Raw genomic sequence first — 19,331 nt, 5'->3', positions numbered from 1 at the left:
CAAATCATTAAAAATATCGAGAAATGACAGTGCAAGATAGAAGCAGTTGGAATATTATTTCATGCAAGACGGAATTAAGAGTAGAAAGAGATATGCCATGAAAACCTCAGAAAGACGAGAGCGAGAATGCAAATTTTCATTAAAATGGCGTTATTGATTTTGTAAATGTCTCGCAACCCATGGTTATTTTATTATTTTTAAGCATTTAGATTTGTAAAATAAATAAGCTAACTGCATAGACGTTCTCGAAACTTCAAAATAAACTCTAAATTAGTATTTAGCTTGAGTCACTTTTTCTTGCAGCAAGAGCCACTTCTCCAATATTTATCACAGAGCCACGCTGACCAATAATTGAGATTCCCAGAACACAATCATTAAAGAAACTTTGAACTGCCTTCACAATAAGGGAAGAGATTTTTTGTAAAGAAGCTAGCGGGAGCAGCGATCGACCAGATAGAGTGCAAGGAGGGCAAGGAGAATAGAAATATATATTATGTGACCTGTGCAGCACATCTGTTGTTTTTCACGCACGACAAAAATCCTTCTAGGTGAAGAAAATGTTAACAATAAATTATGCAGTAATAATTTCTAACGACGGGAAAGGAATGTCAAAATACACCAATTAAAAAACATCATACCTGGACCCGAATTGTATTGCAAAAACTTTGTTTTTTGTGTTGATGAAAAGGCTCAATCACTTACATTAAAATAAAACAGCGTTAAAAGTTATTAGAGGAAGAAAGAGATTCTTTGGAATTATCTATTTCGACAGTTGTCCTCCACCTGCAACAAGCGTCGAGAAAAAATTTAACATATATCTTCATCGTAATTTGTAGTAAAAAAGGAATTCGATTTTTTTGCACTTCACGTGTTTATCTTAATAATTATCAATTATTTTTCAGATATTTTTGTTTCGCATATATATAGGGCATTTATAATTCTGTGAAATTGGCTAAAATATTTTTAATGTCGTTATAGTGTGAGAGTATTAGCTCCGCCGTAATACAATATCCCGCCTGTGAGGTAAGGTGGATCTGCCCTCTGGATTGAAACGTCGCAATTTCCAGCAGCACCACCTGTAGCATTGCTGCGACCTGGCGTCGAGCGAGAAAATCTCGACGTCGTGGCTAATAAATTCTGATTCACTCCTTTACCTCTGGCGCTTTACATTCTACACATACCAACGAGTCATAAAATGAATACAAAATATTATATTTTATTAAATTAGTTACACCACGTTTCCTATCAGAGTAGCATAAATTAAAATTGGTCAAGTTGTGAGAATTATTGCTCACAAAATTTAATTTTAAACCATTTTATTCATTGATCAATTAATAAAAACAGAATTTGCAACACAGGCATATCTGCTAATAAACGTGTCTTCTAATTATCTTATACACTCTGTTGGGAAAAAAGTTTGTTATCCAAGTGGCGTGTAATTAAAAAGGAAGAAGAATACAAGCCCCAGCGGCAGCGCCTTAATGATGCGCTGAGGAATGTTTGCCACGGCGCGTCGTGTTTCAATGAAGGAGAAAATAAGCGCGGCGGCGGGGGTCAGGTGCGTAATATACGTGAGAGTGAGCCTTTCTGATTCACGGCGGCTTTGGCCGCAGCAGCACAGGACACACAAAAAGAGTTTCTCGTCGCAAGAGAGCGAGGAGAAAAGAACAGAAAAACCTCCTTCGCTAGCTCCCCTTTGGTCCCCAAAACGCGACCTTGGTTCACGAGCCACCTTATAAATATAATGACGTGTGTGTGTGTGTGTGTGTGTGCTTCTTTGGACGAAATCCAGCTTTTGCCGGAGAAGTGATCCATCCACCTGGGGGGTTTCACGGAAAATAGAATTGGAAAACCACAAATAGTATTTTTTTTCTGCTCCCTGGCAAGGTTCCTTTCATCTTAATCTTTTATAGACTACGCCGTCCTTCCTGCACCCAAAAGACGGAACTATTAGGTTTGAATCCGGAGTCAATGAACTTCTGAGAGACGTACTTGTGCATGAAGTGCGCATATATTTTATATTCTGTAAAGTTGCGGCAAGGGAAGGTCTGTTACAGGTGGGCGGATTTTCAAGTTGTTTGAATTTCACGATCAGAATTGATTTCACGTTACAAAAATACCAGGAAAAATTGAGGAAAGGTAAAAATGTCTTTGATTTTATTTGCTTTGATCACATCTCAACGTTCTTCAAAAGCATAAAACACGATGCGACTTTTTTGTGATACAACAGGATACCTTTCACTGACTATACCATTCAATGTAAAAAATATCCTTGAAAAATGAGATGTTTGCTCCAAAAAGTCGAATCTGTGGGAAACCAAATATATGTGTAAGCAGATAACTTGTGTGCACCTCTCATTGATTTCTTTTCCAAGAGGAAATTAATATGGCGCATGAGGAAAATTGTAAAAATTTCATCATATTCCTCGAGTCGCTTTGCGGGTATTGATTAGGTTTTTTCTCATCGCTAAAAAGGCTGATTTATTTTTAAAAGCAATTTTCTATTTCCAAATATTGCTCACTCGAGAGAAAAATTAATGAGCATGTAGCTTTTATTCGTTATTATTTTTTTAGGAAACGTGGATTGGAAGTCAATATCATTTTCGTTATTTTTTTTATTTTCTTGGTAAATATCACAAACAAGCCATTTTTTCGTCAAAATGAAAATTTAAATCATATTAGTAGAGTTAAGAATTTTAGATATTGGACGATCAAATGAACTCGAATTATTCATTTTTAAGACGTTTACAAACACTTAAACCATCTAAAATTGTTTTTTTCATAAAACGCTTATTCAAATGAAGTCTGATCCGATTTGATATCTTCATTAGATGCCAGAATATGGTTAATTTTTATTTTGGTTCGAAAGTTTTACCAAACGCTACCAAAACATGAGAAAATTCAAACAAAAAGATGTAATTTTTACTAACGAGTTATAAGGAGTGCCATTTTAATCGAAAAACGTGTAAATTTGGCTAAAATTATGCGTCAAAAACCAAATAAATCCGTCTAAAATTCACAGCCCCACCCATCAAACTCCTTGAGCTGATTTTTTTAATCTCTCTAATGATGCATGGAAAAAATAACGTTAAATTTTAATTCTATTTTTAAAATGTCTTATTATCTTTCATGTTCCTCTGTTTAATTAAGGACATTATTAGCCGAAGAAAACCATCAGCCTTCTTCGAAACTAAAACACCATAAGAATAGAAAACAATGAAGCTGGTGCGCAATTAGCAGCGCATTCGCCGCTTCATTAGCCTGGATTCTGCGACACTGCCGCGACGATCGCGTCTCGCGCACCAGGATACAATACAAAACGAATTTCACTGCAAAGAGAGAATGCATTCAGCGGGCCAAAAATTTGCTTGTGAGAATAGGAGGAACCTTGATAACAAAGGAGGCACACAAAAAAATGGTACACTATATAGAGGCGTGAAGCACACAACTTTATTTTTATTTCCCATTGAGGAGATGCAGTATAGGGAAAAAATATATTTTCTCGGCTGTGTGTTGTTGTGTGCGGAGAGCATAGTTTCGTTTCGTAATCGCTGTATTCTCGGCAGGCAGGCAGGCAGGCAGGTAGGCACGCACATAATACCTGCGATCCCCTCCCTTGGTCCACCTGTTGAGGGGCTGGCAGTCTGCCTACCTGTTGGCGGCGACCGCTGCAGGCCCTTTTCACGAAATTCTACTCTGTGTGAGTGAGCTTGGGCTTGCAGTGCTGGAGTGATCGTGTTCGAGTGCAGTGTCAGTGTTGCGCGCCGGGAAATGCGGCGCGAGTGCTGAGACCGCTGAAAGCTCCGACGACGCGATGGGCCGCCCGTGGGCCGCTCAGGGCCCGCTGCTGCTGCTGGCCGCGCAGGCCGTCGCAGCACAGCAGCAGGAGTGCTTCACCGGCGGCGACATCGTCGGCGCCGTCGTCGGCACGGTCGTCGCGCTGGCGTTGCTCGCCGCCGCTGCCTACTTTTTCTGGAAGTACTATTGGACCAGGAGACAGGACGGTGCGTTTAATTATTCGACAAAAAGGGGAAAATTGATTCTGAGAAAAACGCGTCGATCAAAAGCAAGCTAAGGGCTTCCTCGTTTTCGATGCGGCGCGGATAGAGCGGAGGAGATCTCGTCGGGAACACATATTTATATAAAGAGAGGCGTGCGAGGACCGGCTTACCTTGAACAAAATCATTACATGCCTCTTATACATATACGTGTATTCTCTCAGCGGCAGCAGCCATCTCCGATCGCGAGAGAGAAGAAAACGTCTCTTTCGCTTCCACCGGGTGTTCGTAAAACGAGCAATTTCCGCCCTAGATTAAATGTCAATCGCAGTTTCACTGATGAAAAATCGATACATCATGGTCAAAAAGAACCTCATTTAGTTTTCAGACATTTTTCTCGACAGAAAATATTTTCAGGACCGAAGATAACAATTTAACTAGTTCATCATTAAAGAATAAAAAATGTTTTGATATTAATGCTGTATAAGCTGCTTTTGCTAATGGGCTTATATGTAAAATGTAGCGAAAAGGAAAGATTTACAAAAGAAATCCCAAATGCGCATTTTGACTATGATTATATATTTCATCTCTTTCCTTTCATAAATAGTAAGGATAGCAAATTCCTTTGAAAATTGATGATGATGACTTAAATATTAAACTTGTATTAAAAAATATAATGACAACAGCAGACACTTTAAAGAGCGACAAGTGGGCTCGAAAGAGTCCCTGAGCGCCTTTTTCCCACCATAAGAACGATATTATAAATGGCTCTCGTAGATCTGCTCTCGATTGTTTGGTGTCTACTTGCAGCTGAAGAGACGGTCTATCGATTTTTAATTCCAGAAACACATTAAAAGTGGATTTAAATCGATTTAATAAGACGCAAATCGGAGAAATCAGTAAAAGCCCTGCTCGGGAAATCCTCCATGCTGATTCGCTGACGCAACGCGCATGTCAGCAGCTCCCGCGCGATTTACAACACTTGTGAGCTGCATTGAGTGCATTGGTGAGGTTAAGGAGCTGCTGATATGCGCGTTGCGTCAGCCAATCAACGTCAAGGATGTACCGAATTAGTTTAGACCAACTTTTTATTAATTTCTGCGATTATCGATGGACCGACTCTTTAGCTGAAAGTAGGCACCAAACAATCAGTTTTAGTTTTTATCAATAGCAGAACTGCAAGCAATTTACCAGAGGAATTTAACACGGATAAATTTCCTTTATCTGAAAGCAAAACGACGTTATCTCTCTCTATAAAGGTCTCTAGGCAACGGGGAAGATGTATATATTCTCTTTCCGAAAAGCGCCCGTTGAACAATTAATGACGACGGTAATTCCCTTGACTGTTGATAGCTACGCAATTTGTTTAAATCATAATAGGCAGGAAAATTAGCCGCGAGAGACAAACCAGTCTTTTGAGAGCAGCACAGCTAGTATACGAATTGCGATCAAGTCTGCTGACATCGTTACTGTGGAAACCAAATCCTCGCATCAAAGCGAGTTGCCAGTAATGAACATGGAGTGTGCTCTTTTCCTCTTCTTTCTCTCTCTCTCTCTCTCTCTTTCTCTATCTCTCTCGTCGACTAAAAGATCAGAGGCACACATTCAACAACTACGCGTCCAACACTTTACCTAAATTTCCCTCTAGAGCAAATTGGAATAAACACGTCTGGAAATAAAATAAAATTTTCAGCTCCGTTCACGGAAAATACAATTATGCCACTCTCACACGGAATTCAGTGTTTTGTTCGCTTATCTCGCGCTGATAAGAGCGATCCTTTCGTTGCAATGCTACGCTCGTTGGGCAGGAAGCCTTGCACCGTTTTCACGGGCGAAAAATCGACTGACGAGCCGCATCGGAAATCGCAGCTAGCGCGCTAAACGGCGTTCCCCCTTTGGTGCTAATTGGAAATGCATATTTGCGCGCGACGACAAGATATTTTCGCCTTTGGGGAAGCGGCCAAATATGTCAGCCAACCTGTGCGATTCGAAAGGCAACTAAATAGTGTATGCAGCTCACAAAACACACGTCGCGCCTACAGCATTGTGTACCCATAGGGTGTGCGGTGCGCTGGCACAAACTACGCCTTATTTGCGCTTTCATTATTTCGATTCGATCATTATGTGTGACTACCTCTCTGTTGCCATTGTGAGTTGCTATATGAGACTAAAATAAATTCAAACACTTGTCTCGTTCGGAATCAATTATTTTGTGGATTTTGTGATGTTTTAGTGCTTTTAATCATTTCTGGCAATTAACGAGGCATTAAAACATCTGTCGTCGTGATGGTAGAAATGTTATTTTTAAAATCAATATGATTGGATGGTTTATTTGCAAACGCGCATGCAATTAAAATCTTTTTGCCGGATAGTTCTTCTGGTCCGTTTAATAGTCTGCGATGCCGAGTGGTGCTGCCCGTGTAATTTTTCATCAATTTTGCACTGAACTTTTTGTCTGACCGCACCCCATGGTTTGCTCTTCACTTTGAAGCACTTCAAAGGAACCTATTTGATAGCAATTCAAATAAAAACACGTCCTTTGGGAAGCCAATATTTTTATTTATAGTTTTCACGTGTGACTGTTCAAAACATCATTTCTCTTGCCTTTCCCGAGCTTGGTCAAATCAATCACGCAAATTAAAGAGTTTAGCTTGTGTAGCAATTTATGAGCGTAAACCTGTCCGCGGCAAAACAAATATTGACAGAAAAAAACGATATTAGCCAAAATTGCAGCATTTAGATTTGGAGTAAAAATTTAAATCCATTTTTCCTTTATCTCACATGTTCTTTTGTAATTTTATTACAAAACCATCAAATTAATTGCCTATATATGTTTTCGCTGTCAGAAGAATTGATTGGGGAAGTTCAAAGAGACGCGGAAGTGGTTTCCAAAGTTACTTTTGGGGTGCACAATCTTAACAACAACAGAGTTGTTTATTCAGTGTCAGTTTACGTACTACGTTTTCTGTTATGTGTGGGGGTTTTAAGGAGCGTGAGAGAAATATCAACTGTTCTAGAACAAATAAATTAGCAGTGTAAAACAAATATTGATGCCAAAAACATCTTCATCTTTTTGTACTTTTCCTGTTCTTCCCTAAAAACATCAAAACAATTAAGGAACATAAATTTTAATAGCTTGAGCAGAAATCTATAGTTATATAAGATATAAAATTGGAATTCATGTGCTTGAGCAAAATTTTTCACGCAGTCCTATCAATATATAAAAACAATTAATAAAAATTGCTGTTTCTATATCATTTGAATTTTTGTTTTTGCAAAACGTCTTATACATAAGAATGAAACTCTATGAGCTGCCGAGTTGATAATAATTATGACTGATTGCATTGGATCAAAAAAATCGAAACTCACTTGCAACAGACAATGCCAAATTAACAGGTATTTAAATCTTTGTGTATTTTTTGCTCCAGGTAAAACGCTGACCCTTGTTACTAATGACCCAGAGGCAGGCCTGACTGACGACCACTACGCCTTCGATAATCCTGGCTTCCTCACGGAAGACAATTCACCCCAGAAGAAAACACCTCTAAAGACATCTTCAAATGGTTTGTATTTTTGCAGTTTATCTAAATTTATTTGTAAATTTATTGTCCCTGTACATTTTTTATATTGTTTCTTTAGAAATATCGGAGTAGTTGCAGGTGAATTTATACTGCAATGGGAGGAGAATTTTTTTATCGATTTTACTTTAAATCTCCTACCTATGACTATTGTATTGCTTAAAGGTGGGAAAATTCCACGATTGAAGCCTGGGAGTAGCTTTGGTTATTTCAGAAACTTCCTATAATAAAATAGCGTAACCTTTAATTGAGTCGATGAGGTATCATGTTAAAATGTTTGACACCCAACCTCCTTTTTGATCCTGAACAACTATTTAATTAATAAAAGAGTCACAGTGGTCAAAGGACAAGGTCACTTTTTTTAGGATATTCGATTCGTCAGGGCGATAGCCTCCTTTAATTTTTTTAACTTGTGGCCAAAATGTAGCCCGTGAAATTCTGCACTATCACACCAGTTTCTTGGTGGCGTAATCTTAGTTTGAAGTTGAAAAACCATTTTGAAATCGCTTTGTTGTGTATATTTGAGATTTAAAATGTGCATATCTAACGTTGATGAAATCAAAATTTTCATGTACTATTTTTAAAGCACTCTCGGGGTAACCATATTAAACCTTTTAGGGGAATTAAAACCTTCAGGGTCAGACCCTGACGTAACCTTGAGGGTAAAAACATAAAAACAGCCCTAAAGTCACCAGGTTTGGCGTCAATTAATGAGTTTTCGACCCTGTGGAGATCTAATTTAGTTTCAAAGTAATCTTTATTATGGTTCTGCAGGGCTATTTTGCCCCATACATTGCCATATCCAGACAAAATAATATCAGTTTGAACATAATTGTATAAAAGAGAGGTGATTCAATATTTCTTGAGGTACTGTTCTTTTAATTTAGAGTCAGAAATCCAACAAGAAATCCTATGGACACCGAATTTTTAGCAAGTCGGGAATAATTTTTTGAATTATTTTTTATCCAAAATGTATTTATGGTTGCAACTTATTCTGGGATGATTTATTTTATCACTCGCAATTGATTCTTCCAAGCGGGACGACAGTAATTATGGCGTCTGGGTAATTACTCATCGCCAATCAGCAACGATGCGAATGCCATTTTGAATCTGCAAGTGCAATTATGTAAATTATCCAGGTTCATTAGCTTACTGAAACTCGTGTTTCCAGTAGTTGCTGCACTGCTCTCAATTTAGCTGAGTGAGCCCGTAAAAAGGCATTCCCCCGAGAATGGATAAAGCGAGTAAACCAGAGAAGGAAACAAAGAAATCTAACGTTGCATGTCAAGAAATGGAGAACCAATATAATATATTTAAATCCAAAAGGAAGAAGTGCCGGTGCTGCTGGCAATTTATTTGATTTGGGTGCGCCGCTTGGAATGTGTTCCGAGTGGCGGAGGCGCGCGCTGGCCACAAAAAGAGCGGGGTCAAGGGCACCGCCGCGGCTCTGCGAGCGAAAAGCACATGTCGGTGCCGTATTGTTCATTTAGCTCCCAGCAGCGTAACGAGCATTGTTGCTGTTTCCTTTTGTTGCAAAAAATATGGTCTCTGCAATACGCAGCTCATGCGTTTGCTTCATAAAACGTTGCATGGCATTTTTTACTGCGGCCGTCTGTTGTCATTGTACTAATTTATTCACTCTAAAACAAAGAGAGGTTGTGATAAGAACGCGGCTCGCCCAGATTGCCACGGATTTTCAAAGCCTGAATGACTCTGGCAGAAGGAATTGTTTCGGGGATTGATATGAGTGAAATTTAAGTAGCGAAGATGAAACGTGGCTAATAAAAATTTCTCGCTTTGTTAGAATGTCATATATTTAGTTTGAATTTAAGGTAGCTTAAACCCTTAAATTTAATGTAAAAGAAATAGATCAAGCAGAACAAAAATAAAATTATACAGAAGCTATTTTTGAATTACATTTCATTCTACAGAAAACAAATACAATTAAATTAGTTTCTCACTCAAAATATTTCAATCAAATCTAGGCTAATTTATTACAAAATAATAATCTTCCTTTAAGGACAATTACCTCTGTGTGTGCTTATTTTTAAAAACCAATTAGACTAGTCGTAATAGATTTCCTCTTATAAATTTAAAAAATAATAATTAGAACTTGATTTTGTTCCAGATGGTAGATCGACAATTGAAAGAAATAACATCAACTCTGATAATAAGGTAAACTTAAAATAAACTCATGCTTCAAAACTTCATGTCTAGGCAGGGTTTGTAGACATTAATGAATTTTTTAAATGAAAAAAAATGGCATTGAGAAAATCCCTGATAAAAATTTCAAAACTCGGTATTCAAGTGCCCTTAAACCCGATAATGTGGCAATGTTGGGGGATTTCTCACTAGCGTTTAGTTTTTAATAAAAATTTACATCAAGACCTTCAGATATCAGACCCCTGCCAGATTGATGTACTTTTCCTGTACATATAGGCTCCAGTTAAATTGCCCTCTCTTGATGCTCATCAAATAATTGTTGGAGATAAGGATCAAATAAATTTATGTTTATATATTTTATTTTACCTATCTTTTATATCAACCCAAAACAGGCTAACAGAAATAAAATAGAGCCTCCAACAAAAAATTTCGACTTAATATATGTCATATAGTTAATTAATGTGAATGAACACTTTTCATTAATTTAAGTGAATGAGGGTAGTACTTAATAATACATCACAAGTAGAGAGAATCTGTAAATTGGAGAATTATTTAGATCAATATTGATGGCCAAACATGGAGAAGAGCAGTTGTAATTAATTTCTGTATTGATTCATTCATTATGATTTCTCTCTCGACCCCTTTTAGTCAATTTTATTCAATTACACGATTAAAAAATGACTAAAATTTTCAGAAGGGCGGAAAAGTTCAAGGAAAATGGCAAGCGTGGGCTCCGTTCTCGGCTTTCGTCGGCGGCAGCAGCGGAAAGGGGAAACACAACTCCTTCAAAGCAATGGACGACTCGTTTGTTGGAGTAAGTTTTAATCTTTTTCAATCTCACGCTGTTTTTACTATGAGAAAAACGTCTCTTTACTTAGGAGCCAGAGCGAGATTTCGTTCCTCTCAGGGGCCACGATTTTACCGGGCTGGGATTTAATATTTGCGGCAACATGCGAGAGGGAATTTACGTTCGAGACGTTCTGCACCGCGGCCCGGCCTCTGAGTCAGGACGAATTGCAGCAGGTTGGCCTTTTTTATTTATATTTTTACGTCTGTAATTAAAATGTTGTGTCATCAGGGGACAGAATCGTTAGCATCAGTATATCGCTGCGGCACATGGTGTTCGAGGACGCGCTTACGATTCTCAGTTACGCCTCGCCCTACGACGTTCAGCTTGAAATCGAAAAGCGGCCGCATGGGAGGACGATCAGAGAATCTGGCAGCGGCAAAAGGTCGCCGTCGGTTGGGCCTCCTGACAGGTTGTGCCATCCGTTCTACCGTAGCCAATCCATTGATGACCTCAATAAAGTAAGTACAAATATGAGATTTTAAAATGTATACAAACATTTTTTTATAAATTATTGCTTTTAGGAAACGGGTATAATATTATTTAAAGTAAATTTAAGACGATTTTTGTCCCAAAATAGACGATTTTTGTCCCAAAATAGACGATTTTAGATTAATTCTGAGCTGATTTTTGGCATAGAATTTTAGCCAGATTTACACGATTTTCAAATATAACGGCACTCATTTGGAAAATCTTGCGTTTGACGGAATTTAAATGTATATGTCCTTTTTAAGGATCAAATAAATCAAAGTCACAAACATAAATACTTTCAAAAGAGAAATTACAAAAAAAAACAAGATTTAAGCATAATATTAGGTGTTACCTGGTCACCCTGATGGCCTCCAAAGGGTCAAATTGCTCATACGCTAATTAAAATGTTTAAAATATATATTGCCATGTTATAGTACCAAGAATTTCATGGACGCGCGCTAAAAATAAGTACTATATGCTATATAGAGAGAAAAATAGCTTCACTTTTATCGCATTTTATTTTCCTGCGGCATTAAACTTTTAACAAACCAGAAATTAAATTGCGGTTGACAATTTGAGCCCCAAACAAACAAAAAAGAGAGTAATGCCATTCCTATCGATTTTACTTTCAGATGAGGATGTCAAGCATGGGTGCCCGGCAGGCCAAATTGAAAAAGTCTGAAAATCCAGCATCGACAACAAGCGTTGTGAGCACCATGGACCGCAAAGAAACGGCAAAGCTGGAGAGGGAAGCGGCACCAGCAACCAAGTCAAATGTGTCCATGCAGAAGCCTGAACGGTCTAAAAAGCCAACTACTTCAACGACGTCTCTTGGGTCCGAGAAGAAGCCGCCGACGTCGGCAGAGAAAATGGCCAAGTTCGGCGTCAAGGTTCTGCCCTTCAATCTGACGAGTGAATTGGGTCAGAAACTGGAGCCGAAGGCAGCCACCGAGATGAGCCAAAACGAGCAGAACAAGAAAATAGAGGAGGAGGAGGAGGAGGAGGAGGAGGAGGAAGTTGTGCACGAGATGGCCGTGGACGTGCCGGACAAAATGATCCAGGTTGTCAACGAAATGAAGCACAAGGTCGAGCAGGAGAAGCACAACATCCCGACGGAAATGCCTGAGGAGATGAGGCTGGCGGCTCAGGCGGCCGTCAGCCACAGAAAGAGTCTGAAAGAAATCCCGGCGATGGCGGCGGAGGATGCCGAGCAGCAGATTTCCATCGAGGAGAACGACAGGAAGAAGAGGCGTGCTCCGCCACCTCCAGTGGCGACTGCGTTCTCGGACATGCAGCTGAAATTCGAGGAGAATATGTCCAAGGCCGAGGAGGTCCTGGACGCGGAGCAGGACAAGCCGGTGACCATCGAGCTGGGGTCGTCGCAGGTGACCATCCACCAGGCCGGCAAGGAGGAGCAGCAGCCGGAGGTGGCCAGTCCTGGCAAGGGGAGGGAGCGAAAGGCTGCCTCCCTGGGTGACCTGTCCCGCTTCGACACGGACCAGCCGATGAGCATCCCCCTGGAGAGGGCCGTGTCGCTGGACATGGTGGACGTGAACGAGGTGGAGCGGAAGCAGCAGGTGGCGCCGGTCGTCTCGGAGACGGCCATGACGGACACGAGCATCGAGGAGGAGGACGATGACGAGTTGACGCCGACCAACACGCCGCTGCAGCGCAAGGAGCCGCTGACGGTGACGGACGTGCTAGCGGGCGCGTCGGACACGTTCAACCGCAGGCTGAAGAAGTCGTCGCAGTGGGGCACCCTGGAGGAGGCCCTTAGCATCGAGAAGCAGCATGAGCTGAAGACGGTGATCGCCGTGGATGAGGAGTCGTCCGGTCCGGCCAGCATCACCTACATCACGCCTGACGACGCGCCCGCCGCGCCACCCAGCCCGCCCACGTCCCCTCCGCCGACGGTCACCTTCGTTAGCACAGCCTCCCCCACAGTGCAGCACGTCACCGAGATCCAGGTGCTGTCTATGGGCGACAACGCCATCGACTTCCCCTCGTCCACCACCATCAGACACGGCACCAGCGGCGGCAGCCTCCTTGTCGTCCAGTCGAGGGATCCGCCAGACGAGGCGCCGTTCACCAACAACCACCACGACGGGGAGGCCGACGACAACGAAAAGTTTGAATCCGACACTGACGTCCAGGTGATGGCGACCAACGTGACCGTCACTCCGGTCAACCTGGAGAAGGAGGTGATGCAGATTTCGGCCGCTGAGCTGGACGACATCATGATGTCGCACTCGAGCTACCTCAAGACGGCCGACAACCAGTTCAACACGTTTGAGCAGTGGGTTTTCCTCGAACCGCCGACCTCAGACGAGAACAGTAAAAACGAAATCATCCCCCCGGTTGTGAATCACGAAACGAACCACAAGGAATTTCAATCAAAATAACCGTGCTCTTCCATCTTAATTGTTGATTTGTGAGACAAATTTTGCTCAAGCCCTGCGACGGCTTATAATATTTGTAAATAATTTATTTTTTTGTGTATTAATCAAACGCCAGAATAATTATAATTATATTATACAAAATGACACTAATTTTATTCAGAGATCACAATATATTTTAGTAAGAAATCTGATAATCTATTTACATGAGTCACCGCAGCGCCATCTCAAAGGAGTCTTGCATCTCAGATTCTCGATTCCAGAGAGCCCCACTGCGACCACTTCATCAGCCTTGAGCAGGTGTCTGGGTGTGGATGGCTATCTTCATAGCACAGTCATGAACTTCTGCACCGCATCAATCAGCAGCACCAAAGTCTTTCAAGTTCAACGGTTTGGATTTAGTAGTGAAGTCCACCTTGACTTCTGCATTCGAGGTGTCCCACGTTGGTGGATTACTGCTATTTGTTTGATCGCCGAAAATTCTTAGCAAGCGCCTTGCCAAACGAGCAGAAGAACCACCATCTTACACCGCTGACTGCTTATAGTTTTTGGTGTCGATGATTTTCTTTCCGCACATCGCGCAGATGCCCTTTTTGTAGGCACATGACTGAAACAATGAAAATAAAATTTAACATTATATAGTTATACACACATTAATAAACGAAAATAAATTATCACTTCGTCCACACGTGTTTCAAAAAGCGTCATACCTGGCAATAATACGCTCCCTGCTGATGAATTTTCGACCTGCAGATCCTACATTTCTCGAACTTAGTGCCGCCGTAGGGGTTGGAACGTGCCCTGGAAGACAGAGCTTTATTCTCGTTGATTTTTCGGCCGCCGCCTTCGGTGGTGTTCCTCGCTCCTGTCTTCCAAGGGTCGGGCGTGATGACCTTGCCGACCTTCGCTTCGCACTTAGCGCAAACCATGATGAGGATAAATTCAGCTAATCAATCCTGAAGGAAAAGAGCATTCAAATTCACTATCGACTTAAGCGTAAAAGCATTGCATACAGATTTAAAATGGAGGAACGTTTATGATTAAAATGTAAGCGATGCGGCGCTCGCAAAATTAAAAAGGGATATCGAGCATTAAAGTTTCATGATAAATATCATACACACCTTGCAAAGCCGTGAAAGGACTTGGAAAAGCCGGGAAAGTCACTCAAATATTGCCACAGCAAAGGAGTGTGCGTGATCTTTTTGTTAGACGATATCGATAAAGCTCACACTAGTTGGCCAGACACTTCGGACAATGATGTGATGTTTCCTTTCGTAGAGCAGTGGGCGTCAGCTGTTAGTTCATTATGAGTTGATAAGATGGCAGTGCGAGCGCTCTGCATCTACTGATTGCCACAAAGGGCTTGCAGGTAAGCCATTTAATAAAAATTATGACGCATCCCTTTATCCTTTTTTATGGACGTCACAATCGTTTACAAGGCCCGTGGAGTGGGCGCGTTTTCCCCAAACGTAAAAATAAAATGGTGCATTCGCTTGGTTTCACTCACAATCAGTTTTATTGTCCTATCTTGCTGCTTGGCGCTCTGTTTACAAAATAACAACCCACATGGTCAGGGCCGGGTCTAGAATAGGAACACTGCAACATATATCATAGTACATAATTGAAAAGGTTTGAATGGTATATACAGACATAATATTACTCATTTGATTATTGTCCTTAAATAATATGTTAAAATTACAGTTCTCGCCACCCATACTTTTATGTGGGATTCTCGTAAGAAATTTATTGGCAAGATGTGTAGTGTAGCCCGGCAGAAACTGTAACTTTACCAAAATAGATACAACGATTTACGTGTAATTTTTGTTTACACAATATATTTTGCCAGCAAGTTTTTTCATGTCAATCAATCAATCAATTTGTTTTAAACAAGTTGTGTACAATAGATTATAAAATACGTCATATAATATTTGGACAGTCATTTAGCTGGCAATTTTTGCATTTGTGTGCATGTATATATGTATCTATTTCTAGAATAATAAATTATATTATTCATTTGGATTTCACATAAAAAACAATTCATGTATTTTTTTAGTGCTAATATTCTGAGGAGAGCCACGAAAACGCTAAAAAGAAATGGCCACACTCGTTCATTGCCTTCGTCTGTCGACGAAATTTGCTCTTCGGGGATTCCACTGTAGTGTTGTGTGCCCTGCAAGAGGAAATCGCACCCCACGGCTCCCAGTCGAGTTCATTGAAAATAGAAAACATGAACAAATTGCCGTCGGAGCGCCAGTTACTGCCCCCATCGATGAATGTGAAGCACCTGTAATTGAACTGAGCAAAGAGGAAGTGATTCGTGAGATCGAGAGCAAAAAAGAGCAGCAACTCCTATCGCAAGAAGCGAATGAAGGTCTTCCTCCCTTTCAGAGGCTAACAGACGCTGACAAAACTTTGAGGTAGATAGGTTGATTTTTTGTTAACATACATACATAATTCATGACTTGAATTAATTTTAGTGTTGCGATGCAGAAAACGATGAATATTAAGAGTTCGAAAACTAACAAGAAATTCATTGCTGTCGAGGGAAGGCGTTTAATCGAGGATGCCATTCATGCTGGGATAAAATTCGAAAGTATTTTCTTTAGCCAAAAAGACACAATTCGAGGGATCCAGCTTCCAGAAAGTAGTCTAACCAGGTGCTACAAGGTTCCGTACTCAAATCTGAAGATTTGGTCTACCTTGACTACTTGTCCTGGGATAACCGGTAGAAATTATTTAAAAGAAATTTAATTCAAAATTATTTTATTTTAACTTCGCTACAGGGATTTTCAGTCAGCCAAAATCTCAAATGCTGAAGTCTTTGAAACCTGGGGAAGATAGGAGTGAAGACATCCTCCCTCTGAATTTGGTTTGTGATCAAGTGCGTGACCCTGGAAATATGGGAGCTATTCTCAGGGTAGCAGCTGCTGTTGGATGCAACCAAGTCATCACGACGAAAGGTAGGCTCAGTCATTTTCACAATATTAAAAGTTAAATAACAATATTTCCACTATGTTTTAAAACACTGAATGTAGAATGGTAATAATAGGGTTTTCCCTAAATCTTAAAATAGTTGATAATTTTGATGAGTCTTATTTCTAGCACAAAATAAATAATAATTATATCCGAGGAGAGTAGTCGGTTTAAATTTTAAAATTGGGCTTAAAAGTCCAGCATTTTATTTATCTGGCACATTGTATTATTATAATTGATGCTTATATTTATATCATAAGTGGAATAGCCGTGTGTTTCTTTGCAACTTAAAAGCCAAATGATTGATTTCTACGAATTAACCGTTGGTAAAATTTTGACCTAATTTTCTGAGAATGTTGCAATTTTTTATCGGAAAAAACACGTTTACCTGCAGCTGCCACTGTAAGAGGGCGTAAATCGCGGAAATTTAGAGTTGGCGGCGTGGTTTTCCTGAAATGTATAACAGAAGGCGTTGTATGTGTTGTCAAGTTCGGGAAAATCAGAAAAATTGACATTTTACGTGAATTTTCAGCTAAAATCCTTATTTAACTTTCGATTTTTCTGGTTTTGGAGAAATAATGCATTTTAAAAATAAGTCAATATGCTTTGCGCTTATTTGATGGCCTGAAAGGTTTTACGCTTAGTTTTTTTACATGGAAAAAGTCAGATTGATCTTTGTACATATGGATTTAAGTTCTTAGAAAAAAAATTGAAAAATACTTTGTAAAGTCAATTCAGATTTCAGAGAAAATATAAAAAAAACTATTTATACAGTATAATCGCCTTTTTTCTGTGTGGGTAGGTATGGGCAGATCTGCTGGCTCAAAATATTAAACAGTTTTTAACCTGAAGCTCTTATGTGTGGGATTCTAATGGTGGGTTGCTTTTTTGTTCCATTGACAGTAAAAATTACAGTCAAGATATTAATTTTATGTGGGTAACCTTTTTTAAATAGTGACATAATCGCATAATTTGTACTCTTTACCAAAAAACGGCATTTGAAGAAATAATAATTATTTTTTGTTTTTCCCCAAAAAGAAACATTTTAAGCCTTAACCCCATATAACTCCCGAAATATGAAGTATATTTTTGGCATCAGACATGTAAACTTTCATAATAAAAGAAAATAAAAAGTTTCTATCCATAGCACGAAATTTGAGCTATGGATGCAAATCTGGGTATGGAGTCCTATGCGGCGATTTCCATGATAATTATTTTAAAAAAAATCGGCAAATTTTATCCAGTCGTTGTGAAATTTGGTATGCAGAATTTCCTTGTCAAGACAAATCAATTGAAATTTTGACCTTTCATCGATTTTTTTTTTTAATTTATGTAGTATTTTATTTCAGAAAATATGAATGAATATATAATGGAAAATTTACATAAATAAAAATCGCAACATTTTTTCAAATTTCAATATTTTTAAGTTTTTGGTGTAACTTTTTTGTCCAGGAGTGACCTCAATGTAAAAATTAAGTGTTTTTTCAGTGATTCAAAATGACGGACCAAAAATCATCGCGATTGAATAAAAATTGGATTTTTAAATGTATTTTTAAGGTTTTCCAAAAAAAAATATGTCCAGTACATACCTATTAAGTATTCAGTTTAAAAATAAAAATGATTTTTTGTCAGATTTAAGAGCTCAAGAATTTAAAAATGACCGTCATAGTATTTATTTATATATTTGTTTTTGAAATAGTAGCTGAATGTATAAGGCTCTTTAAAAGTTAATTACCACCTTTTGCACCTCTTGTTTGAAGCGTTGAGACCTTGTGCCACATTCATTTTGTATCTCTGTTTGTTCCTTTCTGCTTTTGATTGACTTGCTGGAAACTAAAACTCATCATGCCACTTAATTGCGCTGGCAGTTTGCTATTAAAAAAAATTGTTTGCTTTGAATTAATCGAGGTCATCTGCATATTTAGTGCGTGGGTAGCCTGTAACAACTTAATTAGCATTACTCAGTTCGCAAGCCGCTTAACGCGGGTGTTTATCTAAGATTTGCGGTGGCTCCAGCTAGGTATGAATAATGCTCGACTGATATTCAGGCTAAACTTCCATATTTTAAATTTACTTTTCCGCCTTCCTTGTATACCAAGAAATATGCGATTTAGCATTGCGAAAGAGCGATTATTTGCCACCGTGCCACCAAACGAGTTGCAAATTAAGGGCTCTTGTGGGCGTTAATAGGCGAAACGTGTAAGCGCGCCCACACAGTGACGACTAGCAGCGTTTTGCTTACCAAGACGAATATGTCAATACACCAAAGGGATTGAATTTGGTCATCCGTAAATTTTCCCCTATTGGTTCAAAGCTAAATATAATTCAAAGCGGACATGTGACTCCATAGTAATGTGACTTCATGTGATAGTAATCTATATACAATTTTGCCAACAGGTTGCGTGAATATTTGGGACCCTAAAGTGGTGCGAGCGAGCATGGGATCTGTTTTCCGTGTTCCGGTCATTCAACAACCTAGCTGGGACGAACTTGGAACCTTGATCACTTCAGAAAACGCTTCCCTGTACCTTGCCGACCATAGAGAATTCTTGGCCAAAGGTCCCCGAGATTACACAGACGTTTCGTTCAGTGTCGCGAGCGGTCCTATTGTGTTGGTCGTGGGTGGCGAAACTCACGGACTCAGTGCGCGCGCCACTGACATTGCCAAGGCAACCAGAATTCGTATTCCATTAGCGTGTGGGGTAGAAAGTCTTAACGTAGGCACAGCCGTTGCCGTGCTCGTGTATGAAATTCGTAGGCAAATATCGCATAGTGCTGTGTAGATGACAATAACTAATGTGGATGAGATTAAAAAATACCAATTTATTTGAGAAACAGATTCTTTTTATTCATAAACACCCCACTTATAAATTTACAAGATACGACACAAAAATAACCTCCATTT

At 39.7% G+C, this 19,331-nt stretch overlaps 3 protein-coding genes across 3 annotated transcripts; 2 read left to right on the top strand and 1 right to left on the bottom strand.

The window, feature by feature from the left end:
• Positions 1-3,645: 3,645 nt before the first annotated feature.
• On the top strand, positions 3,646-13,597 carry LOC135941951 (uncharacterized). The gene is made up of 7 exons (XM_065487764.1): positions 3,646-4,004; positions 7,427-7,561; positions 9,705-9,751; positions 10,434-10,553; positions 10,618-10,762; positions 10,818-11,047; positions 11,690-13,597. The coding sequence occupies exons 1-7, from the start codon at positions 3,815-3,817 to the stop codon at positions 13,457-13,459; spliced, it is 2,637 nt and encodes an 878-aa protein (XP_065343836.1). The 5' UTR covers positions 3,646-3,814; the 3' UTR covers positions 13,460-13,597.
• LOC135941954 (cysteine-rich PDZ-binding protein) lies at positions 13,577-14,713 on the bottom strand. The gene is made up of 3 exons (XM_065487768.1): positions 14,575-14,713; positions 14,164-14,409; positions 13,577-14,060 (listed from the first exon to the last, which is right to left on the bottom strand). The coding sequence occupies exons 2-3, from the start codon at positions 14,380-14,382 to the stop codon at positions 13,977-13,979; spliced, it is 303 nt and encodes a 100-aa protein (XP_065343840.1). The 5' UTR covers positions 14,383-14,409; positions 14,575-14,713; the 3' UTR covers positions 13,577-13,976.
• Positions 14,714-14,737: 24 nt separating this feature from the next.
• Positions 14,738-19,265, top strand: LOC135941953 (rRNA methyltransferase 3, mitochondrial). Its single transcript, XM_065487767.1, has 5 exons — positions 14,738-14,822; positions 15,507-15,870; positions 15,931-16,178; positions 16,237-16,413; positions 18,824-19,265. The coding sequence occupies exons 2-5, from the start codon at positions 15,548-15,550 to the stop codon at positions 19,207-19,209; spliced, it is 1,134 nt and encodes a 377-aa protein (XP_065343839.1). The 5' UTR covers positions 14,738-14,822; positions 15,507-15,547; the 3' UTR covers positions 19,210-19,265.
• The last annotated feature ends 66 nt before the right edge of the window (positions 19,266-19,331 follow it).

The sequence above is a fragment of the Cloeon dipterum genome, chromosome 4 (assembly GCF_949628265.1).
Source record: "Cloeon dipterum chromosome 4, ieCloDipt1.1, whole genome shotgun sequence".
NCBI lineage: Eukaryota > Metazoa > Arthropoda > Insecta > Ephemeroptera > Baetidae > Cloeon > Cloeon dipterum.
Note: the sequence above shows the minus strand (reverse complement) of the source record. Positions and strands in the feature narration are given on the sequence as shown.